The sequence below is a fragment of the Triticum aestivum genome, chromosome 2D, assembly GCF_018294505.1.
Source record: "Triticum aestivum cultivar Chinese Spring chromosome 2D, IWGSC CS RefSeq v2.1, whole genome shotgun sequence".
Lineage (NCBI taxonomy): Eukaryota > Viridiplantae > Streptophyta > Magnoliopsida > Poales > Poaceae > Triticum > Triticum aestivum.
Genome location: NC_057799.1, coordinates 393,949,509 through 393,959,955, shown reverse-complemented (window position 1 = coordinate 393,959,955; position 10,447 = coordinate 393,949,509). Strand labels below are relative to the sequence as shown.

General features: G+C 43.3%; 2 protein-coding genes across 3 annotated transcripts; both read left to right on the top strand.

The window, feature by feature from the left end:
* The first annotated feature begins 351 nt into the window (after positions 1 to 351).
* On the top strand, positions 352 to 4,711 carry LOC123053369 (zinc finger CCCH domain-containing protein 28). 2 transcript variants are annotated; one of them, XM_044476832.1, is made up of 9 exons: positions 352 to 788; positions 877 to 972; positions 1,419 to 1,464; positions 1,993 to 2,082; positions 2,334 to 2,459; positions 2,738 to 2,816; positions 3,018 to 3,112; positions 3,187 to 3,295; positions 4,382 to 4,711. In XM_044476832.1, the coding sequence occupies exons 1-8, from the start codon at positions 400 to 402 to the stop codon at positions 3,277 to 3,279; spliced, it is 1,014 nt and encodes a 337-aa protein (XP_044332767.1). In that variant the 5' UTR covers positions 352 to 399; the 3' UTR covers positions 3,280 to 3,295; positions 4,382 to 4,711. The 2 variants fall into 2 exon arrangements, with proteins under 2 accessions (XP_044332767.1, XP_044332766.1); XM_044476831.1 differs by having other exon boundaries at positions 874 to 972.
* Positions 4,712 to 6,965: 2,254 nt separating this feature from the next.
* Positions 6,966 to 10,129, top strand: LOC123053367 (glycolipid transfer protein 3). The gene is made up of 6 exons (XM_044476830.1): positions 6,966 to 7,563; positions 7,780 to 7,835; positions 9,072 to 9,202; positions 9,322 to 9,484; positions 9,594 to 9,737; positions 9,861 to 10,129. Exons 1-6 carry the CDS (start codon positions 7,206 to 7,208, stop codon positions 9,894 to 9,896), a joined length of 888 nt encoding a protein of 295 aa, XP_044332765.1. The 5' UTR covers positions 6,966 to 7,205; the 3' UTR covers positions 9,897 to 10,129.
* The last annotated feature ends 318 nt before the right edge of the window (positions 10,130 to 10,447 follow it).

Below are 10,447 nucleotides of genomic sequence, written 5' to 3'. Positions count from 1 at the left end.
TGTCTTCTTAGGGCGCCGACGATGTTAGTGTTTCTCAAAGTGCGTGTGTGCGAGGAAAATTTTGGTGTTAGGTGTTTCACATGGGTTCAATGACAATGACTGCTTCTCTAGGACGCTTGTCCTCAGATGCACGTGTGCTAAGACTTCTCAACTGTCATCGACAAGATAAGATAATCAGATTTTTTGGAAGGATTTGAATCCTCTAATAAAATTGCAATAAAAATCGTTTCAAGCGAAGGGGCAGATTAACGATGAAACCAGAGACGATTTTCAAAATCCTGTCAGAGGAACAAGGTGGATTTAAAATAAACTTTATTTAAACCTAGATCTTGTCACATCCCACCCCCGCAGCGCCCCCTCCTCTGTCATCTCCCTCGCGGTCTTCTCCTCTCCCCCCCCATGGCCTCCGCCGAAATCCCCAACGCCGACACCGCGGAACCCAACCCCAGCCCCAACCCCGCCGCCCGTTCGCCGTCGCCTCCGCTCCCGCCGCGCAAGCGCCGCCTCTCCCTCTCCCCTTCACGGTCCGCCTCCCCCAGGCGCTCCGTGTCTCGCTCCCGCTCCCCCCGCGACCGCCGCAGCCGCAGCCGCAGCCGGAGCCGGAGCCGCAGCCGCAGCCGTAGCCGCAGTCGCAGTCGGAGCCGGAGTCCGCGCCAGCCCGAAGGCAAGCGGCGGCGGCAAAACGACCTCACCGTCGAGGCGTGCCGCGACTACCTGCGCGACAGGTGCACCCGCTCCGACCTCGAGTGCAAGTATGCGCACCCGCACCAATCCGTTTCCGTCGACAGGTAAAAGCGCGAGATCTTGCCTCCTCTGCCGATGTTAGCGGCATTTTTTTTTTCTGATTTGGGTTTTGTTGATTCGGGAATTCAGTAGGGACTCCAAGGTGACGGCATGCGCGGATTCGCTGAGGAACAACTGCTTCCGGGGCAGAACCTGCCGCTACTACCACCCGCCTCCTCATATACAGGAGTATGACCTGATATCCCCATGATTTTGTTCGATTCAATTTGCTTGATTTGCTTTAATTGTTCAGCTGTGGATGTCTGGCAATCTGGTTCCATGTTAAGATGCAGGCTGATGCAATTTATGCTAGTTTGAAGTATATATCTCTGAAAATTCCCTCAATAGTTCAGTTTCCAAGTATTAGCAGCAGTATAATCACACGAGATTTTTCTATTTAGATAAGAGGATCAGATTGCCTGCTTGACATCATGTATTGTAACAATGTGCCTCCATCTGATGCAAATTGCTAATAGCCCTGTTGTGTGAGCTAGTTCTAAAGTTACAGTATTGCAGTTTGGGCTTGCCAGCCCAATAAATTTTATCATTGTCCGCTCAGTTTTTCATATGGGTGATTACACGCGCTGTTGGATGCAACTTTCTAATTTCAGCCTTCTTTGGTCGATCCTCTATAGGTCGTTGCTGAGATCAATTGGTTTGGACGTCCCACAGGTGAAGACGGTAAGCTGTCCTTTCTGTCCTTCAATGCTTTCTCTAATACATCATTTATTATGAGCTCTCCAGGTTTTTCTGAGTATTTAGTGTGTACTGCTACGGAAGAGCTGTTTAGCTAATGTTGTGTCTAGTCTGCACGTAGGATGCTAGATGTGGCAGCATGGGCTGGTAGTCCAGATTGTGCGTTACGTCAGCTTGATGAGACCACAAATTTGGCTGAGGGGGAGATTGTTTGGAAATAATTCACAATATCCGTATTTTTGTCAGACTTGGAAACATGGTTTTCATATCGATGCTTTGTGTTGGTATGACCTTAAGGGATACGATAAAAAACCCCAAATGAACAGTTCCTTAGCTGTCTTGTCCAAAACTGTGAAATGATCCTCTTCACTTCATTATAGATGCATAGCGTTCTGTATAGTTTTGTACAAGTTAAGTTATTCTGATGTATTGATCTTATGTGATGATGATTTTTCTTATACATTTACCATTCAGGACTGCTAATTGAGCATACTTCTTTTGAACATTTATCAGGTTTGCAGAGATTTCGCACGTGGGCGATGTTCAAGATCAGCAAATGAGTGCCGCTTCTTGCACCATTCATCTGTTCAAGAGTGTGCAATTGTAATTTTTTCTGCCATTAAAGATTGTATTACTAACTTGCCTAGCATAAAAATAACAACCACATAAAACTGTCCACATGTGAAATGTTTTTTTTCTATTATTGTATACCTGGGTACCCCTTTGTGTACTGAACCCCCAAAGCAAGAATAGAATTTCCCCTATTTAGCATTTTGTATATTACTGTATGTCTGTATTTTAGCATATTGTATATTTTGTACACAGATTGCTGATTAGATAGTTTTTCTTGACAGGTTTGCCAAGATTTCTTGCGTGGGAGGTGTGAGCGTATAGCATGTAGGTACACTCATGTCATAGCACAACCAATGCTACCCCCACCAATGAGGGATGTTCCCATGCAAATGCCATATCCTGAGATGGTAAAGTGTTTCTATTGAAGATATAGTCTTACTCTTAAACAATACTCTGTTGACAAGAAATTACTCTTCCCTTCTCTCTCATAAAGAAATTATTTGGAATATATTATTTATCTGTTGACCAGTCAGCAGATCCTTTGTTCCCAGTTCATGTGCAGTAAGAAATGAGTTTGTAAATAAAGAACTGTTTAAAATTTTATATTATAGTTGCCTTTTGTAGTATATATTTTATAAGTTGATCATGGTTAGTATAATCCTATACTTTTTTTTTGGTCTTCAAGGTTTACATGCCACCACCACCACCACCACTGGGCGTACCTATGATGGCTCCTCCTCTCTCACCTCCTAGAGGTTTTGCTGGTAATTAACACATTGGCTATACCATTCACTATTGCTTTTTAGTTTTATTGGGAAAGAAAACACTGGTTTGCTCTCGTGGAATTTAATCTTGACTCCTGAGTGTTGAACCATATTTTGATCATAAGATGACTACATGACTTTTTGTAGTTCTCCTTTTTTGACACAGAACATAATTTTGATACTTCTCTTGTAAAAATACAGATAACAAGAACACAGTGGAAGTTTGCAGGGACTACTTGAAGAAAATGTGCAATAGAGAATCATGTAGATTTGCACACCCTGATTCACAAACTGAGGTTTGTATGTTTTGTCATTTATTTATCTTAGTGTACGAGCTATCAGCCAATCCATTTTGCATCTTTTCTACTAGGTGGCACATGACAAGGTTGAAGTTTGCCGTGATTTTAAACGAGGAGAATGCACTCGACCTACATGCCGCTTTTACCACCCATCCTCAAGCTGAAGTTCTGTTAGATAAAGTAAAGTAACCTATATCCAGTGATTATTTTTTTCTTCTCCAAATCTGGAATCAGACTAGTAATATATAGCTGCTGAATACATAACACAAGAGGCCATATACCCCAGGATACTTTATCTCTAGTTAACCTTTAACATTAATTCTTTTGGATTTGTCCATTCAAAATAGCTGGAGCAATGCTAACTTTTTTTAGGATTGCCAATTTTTTTCTGTCAAATGTTCATGTCATATGAATAATCAAATGTGTGCCTAGAGAGGCACCATTTGATACATTTATATGTCCATGTGAATAGGGGTGGCCATGCTAGAAACGTTTTGGTCTAAGATTGCAATTTTTGTCCATCAGATGGTCATGCCATTTTTGCTGAGCTGACACCTGCTGTTCTAATGCTGTAATATGAGATTATTTTTGTCGTCTTTGATTCCACATCAGATGTCACTCAGTTTTATATGATCAACTATGTTCCTTAGCCAGATAAGCTCTTCCTTTTATGTTTCTCTTAGATGCATGAACTCCACAACAGCGACAAGGTACCTGTTAGATAGGTTTAGTGTTCTGGAGTATCAAACAAGTTTGTGGTGTTGGGACTAGGTTTGTATATTTCTGATGAATTATAGTTTCATATGTCTGATGAAATGGGTCTGTCATATGTTCAGCTAATGCATTTCCCCTCCATTCAATCAACTTTTTAAGTATTGTGATAAACAAGTTATTCATTTATGGCCAAGAATTCTTTCAAGTGTTACTATGGTTGTGCTTGTAATCTAAAGAGAAAAATAAGTTATGTTTTTTATTGTTCTTCCAGCGGTCCAGCCTTTTAATAAATAGTGCGCTCTAACAGCTTCAAAGTGATGCTCTGATAACCTAGTCATCTGGCATGAATCATGCCTAATTCAGTGTGTTTTAGTGTAAGATCTGGTGGAAGTTGACTACTATACTACATATCACTCCATTGGCTAATGAGTCAGTGTCTAGCTTTGCTGATTTCGCCTTTGTTCAACAACTTGAATGCACAGAGTTATCATTATTTAGTTTTTAGATTTAATTTAGCTCTGCTTAACAAGTGGATACTCCTTGTTTCCTCAGTCTTGCGCGCCTCGCTCTGCTGCTGCTGCTGCTGCTGCTGCTAATCCTGCTACTGCTGCGAAAGAGCTGCCGCGCTGGCTGTTGTGCTGCTGCTAAGGTGCCATAGAGTATTGAGACCCTCACAAAGTGCTATGTCTCTCGAAGAAAAACAAACTTGTTACTATCGTGTGATGTTCAGATGGTTTGCTTGAACTTGACTCAGCTTCGGATCGCCTTCTTCACAATGGACTCTGCATGTGTGGTTGTGTATTTGCGTTCATAAAGATGTTTTTAGACTTTTAGCTGCGAGTTGCTTTGCAGTTTTGCATAATTGAATCTTGTTTACCATCAGTTGTAACTCTTCACACTTGGCTGGTTCATCTTCTGCGCCGCGATCTAGTTCAAATCTGAACCATCATTGGATTTCCTGGTTATCCTGGTGCCAAAAATACATCTGAACCATCCTTGAGCACACGCTGGTACTACCAATTATGTACCGAGTGAATGGAGGCTTTGAAATTGCCAACAAAGCCAAATGACATTGTTCACGAAAGAACATGCATCAAATTGCTTTAGCACCAGCGTGTGCATCCTGCAAGCTTGCGCTCGAACCCGTTGGCGGCCGTAGCTTTGTGCATCTACCATCGTTTGCCAACTATGGCATATGCATCAGTCTGTCGCTTGTATATACAGTAGTATCTTGTAAAGATGGTGGGTGACACGGGCTGGTGCGTTTTGCGCGTCACTTGTGAGGACCAGTCGACCAGATAGATTGTCTGGTTCGCCTGGCTTTGTCTCGTCGCGGGCGTCCGTTTTATCGCTCCAGTCTTCCCCTCTATTTGTTTTGGCATTTGTGTTCAGGCATCGACATCATCATGACTATAAATAAACAGTGGCGTGATTTATCATAACTCTTCTGTAAACTAATATAAAAGCGTTTAGATCACTATTTTAATGATCTAAACGCTCTTATATTAGTTTACGGAGGGAGTACAGTATAAACTACTGTAAGTCGATCCTAAGCTTATCGCGATGCAGAACTACGACTGCTCTGTCTGCACAGATGAGGGGGAGAATTTTACCGCGTAGAATCGGAGTTTCATACTATTGCTTAAACAAAGGGCGTGTTTAGCACCCAATAGGAGAGGATTGAGTGTACCTGCAGGGCTTCCTTGCCATTCTATTATTAGCTGTGCCAAAGTCTCGAGCTCTGCCACCGTCTCGTCTGGAGAGGAGTGGGCTGGTTGTTTTACAAAAAATTCCTTGTACTTTAAATAATTTTCACAAAAAGCTCCTGATATTTTATTTAAATATGCCAAACTGTATTGATCTCACCTGTCAGATTTAGGACCCGCATGTCAGCATGTGGGATAAAATAGAGTATAATAAAAAAAATAGCGCACCGGCAGGGTTTGAATTCATTACCTCACGCACAACGTTCACATGTGCTAACCAATAAGCCAAGAATAGTTATCTACGCAATATCCAGATACAGTACTATTTATTAGGGATATCAGACGAAATAATAAAGAGAAATAAAAAAGAAAAAGATTGACTTGCAGAAAATTTCGAAAATTATTAAGAAATTCTCACGTTTGAAAAAAAGAGAACAACTCAACATATTACCTGCCATCAACTTAAAAAAGTGTTAGTGCATTTTTCTAAAAAGCAAGATATTTTGGAAAATTCTCACTTGTATTAAGAAATTGTAAACATGTATTTGAAAAATGCCCGTCACGCATTCAAAAAAATTACAACATCTATTTCATAAAATGTTTGATATGTATTAAAATAATTATTGTGTAAAATTATTCTTACATTTCTACAAACACGTTTAATATGTTTTAACCCATTTATAGAATTTATTGTTTTTACACAATCATTTTTAATATGTATTGAACAATTTTCAAAATACAACTTTGTTGATTTTTTAATAATTATATATTCTAAAAATACAATGAAGATACAAAATAATTCTCCGTACTTGTGGTCCTGAATGAAGATACAAAAAAATTACGCAATATTTCATAATGTACGTTGAACTTTTTAAATCCACATAAATTTTACAAACAGTTCATGGTTACCTCTTTGAACTACAAATAATAAAAATAGAATAAATAATTTAATAGACAATAGTCGCATATTTGTATATTGGACATTTAAAATATATTGTAAAAACCAAACAGTAACTTGAAAAATTATAATGGAAATTGCAGTGTCTTGGCGTCTAGCGTGCGTGCTATTTAACGTGGAGGTCCCAGGGTCAAAACCAGTTCGATGATGCAGTATATTTTTTAATGGCTTATTTCTGACTTTAATTAAATCTCACGAGATTTTCTGCAAAAAAAAACTCGTACGCATTTCACCCAGCGCAGGCAACGCTCACCCACTGATCTGTGGGCCAGCCGCCAGCTGTCACACCACAGCGAGAGCAAATACGGTGGCATACGGACATACGGATGGAGGCACCGTATATGTACCATGCGACAAGTTGTAGCACCATTTTTATGTATTTTATAAATTTAGGCATTAAACGGACCGCAACGAATAAGTTTAGGCTATTTAACTCTTTTCTACTATTGCTTAAACAAAGGGTGTGCTTAGCACCCAATAGGAGAGGATTGAGTGTACCTGCAGGGCTTCCATGCCATTCTATTATTAGCTCTGCCAAAGTCTCGAGCTCTGCCACCGTCTCGTCTGGAGCGGATTGGGCAGCCACGGTGGTGTTTGACTTCGACCCTTTCTCATCTCTCCTCTCCTCTCTTTCTCTCTCTGAAGTCTTAACCAGAGCAAGAAGTAGGCTTCTCCATGGCTTGCTGTTAGTTTGGACCGGCACTGGGCTTTGATGATGGTGGAGAGGGAGAGAGATGAGGGAGAAGCAATGGCCGTGAACAGGCCACGGCAGGAAGGAGAAGGAGCAGAAGCCGCAGCGGCACCGGCACCGGGACCAGCAGGCACAGGGGAGAAGGTTGAGGGGCAGAGGGATGACGGAGAAAGAGACGACGGCGAGGAGCGGAAGGAGAAGAGCGAGGAGGAAGACGAGGCGGAGGAAAAGAAAGACAAGGTGGAGCTGGAAGAGTGGTCCGAGATAAGGCTGGCCATCGCGGAGCTGTCCCCGATCAGCCGGCGCGGCGGCAAGCTGTGCACCTCGCCTCCCACGCTGCCCTTCCTCGGCCTCTCCCACCTCCTCCTCCAGCTCCTCGGTGAGTACAAACTCCATCTGATCCTGCGTGCTCTAGGCTGAAAACTCTTATTTTTTGATTTGTTTTGGTGTTCATTCCACGTCCGTTGAAACCATCTCCTGGTTCATTTGATGGATTTCTTGGCGTGCCTCTGTGCATATATCTTTGGCCGGTTGCTCTTCCGTCCATGTGGACGTGGTCCTTGCTTGATACTACGTCGCCTGCACGGGCTTGCAGATAAGATTGGTCCGACAATGGCAGTGCTGCGGCTCGACGTCCAACGGAACATCGAGGTAAATAAACTACTACTCTCTTCCTCTCTCTCTCTCTCTCCCGGGGTTTTAGTAAGTTCAGCGATCTAGCTGTAAAACTAAGCACGAACCAGTAGGCAGGGCGTCTGGATCACACCCCTACCTGAGACCAAAAATCCAAAAGACGATGGCAAGTCGAGTCCAAATCGCATCAAGATTTCTCGACTAAAAACTGTTTGGTGCGTGTGTGGTCCACGTAATACCCTGCCTTTTCCCATCCATGTCGTCCCGTGCCGGCCACACGGCTAGGCGCCAAAAGTGATGGGTTCATCCTGTGGCCTGCTTATTTTACTTGGTAGTATTATCTGAGCTAAGCCTGGCTACTAGCACCACTTTGAATCCATTGGTGGAACCAAAAGAGTACGCGTCTGCATCCTCCGCTGCATCACCCGATCCTTCCCTGTCACCGTCGTCTTACTGGGCATGAATGCTCTGGTCGAATCGACGCCGATCATTCGGACCGCGATAGTCTGATCGGATCATGGGATGGATCAGGACTTTAGGAGGCGCTGATCGATCAGATGGATCCGATTCCGTTGCGTCCACCATTGTACATACGATGATGAACCGCTCCCAAGTTGCATGCAGCACGGCACGGCAGGAGCGCGATAGGATTAGGCAAATACTATCTCTGAGAAGACAACTTTTGCTTTCGCAAGGGGTGACGAATGACCCATGGATTAGGGGGTCGTGTGCCGCACACAGGCCGCCGGCCTTCAACTGCCCCGGTCACATCCGTCCTCCTTCACACGCTAGCTCTCTTGTCCGTTCCTCGTTGATGTTTCTCCTCCTTTGCTAGAAGCTACGGGTTTTGTTTCTAAACAATCCCAAGAAGATAAGAGATGGTTTCTTCTTCTTCTAAAGCTAATGATGGCGATGGCAGGGCAACAGTTTTATCTGGGCATGAATTATTTGGATTGCACGGCTGCATAGAGAGTCCCTATAATTGCTGACGACACGAACTTACTGTAGTATTTTACTTTATTAGGCTGAAACTTCGGGATTATTCTTGTGTTTTTGGGGTTTTGCTGTACCACTACCACTAGCGATGCAGACAGATGGCTATGCAACACCTAATTCAGCATTTGACTCATCTATGTTTTGTCTCCCCCTTTTGAAATGTTTTGATTCTTGTACTCGTATCATATTCCTATATCTGTAAATAGATGGATCACTTCTTGTTTCCCTCAAGGAATATACGTATAATTCTTGTTGCAGAGGCTGCAGGAGCTATACTTGCAGGACCCATCTAAATACTCCACTCTGACGGCGATGGTCGAGAAAGAGGCCGACGACGGCACCGTGAGGAAGGCCGATAGCTGTGCAAGAGCTATTCTATGGCTCACTAGGTGAACCAACAAGCAGATTCAAAGATTATGCTTATGTTTGATGTTCTATATATTACTGTGCTATACTTGATTAACGCACCACTTCTCATGTATTCATCTTCTTACTGCAATATCACCAGATCCATGGATTTCACTGTTGCACTGTTACAGAGACTGGAGAAGGAGGAGGAGGAGGAGGAGGAGGAGGGTTCTGATCAGCAGAGCCTTGCACAGCTCGTAGAAGATGCGTACAAGGTCTCTCTCAAGCCATGGCATGGCTGGATTTCTTCCGCGGCATGCAAGGTTAGGGGTTGATCACTTTCATCTTTTCAGCTAGCAATTTTGTCGACAGATACTTGTCCTGATAACACCTGGTTGACTTGCACAATTGGTACAAACTTTGTTGAAACAGATCGCGTTGAAGCTCATCCCTGAGAGGGCGATCTTCGTCGGCTGGCTCATGGGGGAAAACCAGAGTTACAGTCTCCTCAAGGTCGAGATCGAGAAGCTCGTCCAGCTGCTCCAGCCCTTTCTCGACGACATCCATGCCATGCTGGTCAGCACCCCTTGTGGATATCGATCCCCGATTAATCCTTCCCCAGTGTTGCTACTGCTTAAATGGTAGCAGTATGAGTTATGCGATAACCGTGATTAAGCATTGCTGTGTGATGGTTTACAGGCCAAGTTCAAACTGGACAGGCTGAAGTCGACCTGAGGGCGAATGCTAAGATGGTCTCCATTATCAAATTCCACTTCTGTGAATACCGCCTTGGTTTGTACTTTGTAGTGTACATGTTTCTCTTTTTTGAGCTGTCCGTGATCGTGCGCCTCACTCTGTAAATAGGTCTTCATGTAGGGTAGGACTAGATTTGTAGCGCTCCTTGCGGGTACGAGTTCTGCCTAGTCAATGTACTTGTCCATCTTTCTAGCAGTAAATTGCATTTTCCACCGTGCATCTCGACACTAACTGCCCAGAAGTTGGCTTTGTTTGTAGAGGCTTGCTTCAGTACATTGACATGCTCTGAACTAAGGGAGGTTTAGACATGAATCAAATTCAGAGATCACAATGAATTAGCCCCGAATTCAGAGGGGATTTGCTAGGGTTTCTATTGCTCAAAGCGAAAAAGGAAAGCTCGACCCACATCAGTGGCGGCTTAGAGTTTATCCCTACTACAATTTACAACTCGATGCCTCTCTCGGCTGAGATCCAAAGACTTTATAGCTGGCGTCATTTTGACGTTCCCTGTTTTGTTTTGCTATGCTAGT

Excerpts from the sequence above, each read along its gene's own strand:
- LOC123053369 (XM_044476831.1), top strand. The coding sequence starts at position 400 with ATGGCCTCCGCCGAAATCCCCAACGCCGACACCGCGGAACCCAACCCC. Across the intron at positions 1,465-1,992 it reads ACGTCCCACAGGTGAAGACG|GTTTGCAGAGATTTCGCACG; the intron begins GTAAGCTGTCCT and ends AACATTTATCAG. Across the intron at positions 2,083-2,333 it reads CTGTTCAAGAGTGTGCAATT|GTTTGCCAAGATTTCTTGCG; the intron begins GTAATTTTTTCT and ends TTTTCTTGACAG.
- LOC123053367 (XM_044476830.1), top strand. The coding sequence starts at position 7,206 with ATGATGGTGGAGAGGGAGAGAGATGAGGGAGAAGCAATGGCCGTGAAC. Across the intron at positions 9,203-9,321 it reads GCTATTCTATGGCTCACTAG|ATCCATGGATTTCACTGTTG; the intron begins GTGAACCAACAA and ends CAATATCACCAG. Across the intron at positions 9,738-9,860 it reads ACGACATCCATGCCATGCTG|GCCAAGTTCAAACTGGACAG; the intron begins GTCAGCACCCCT and ends GATGGTTTACAG.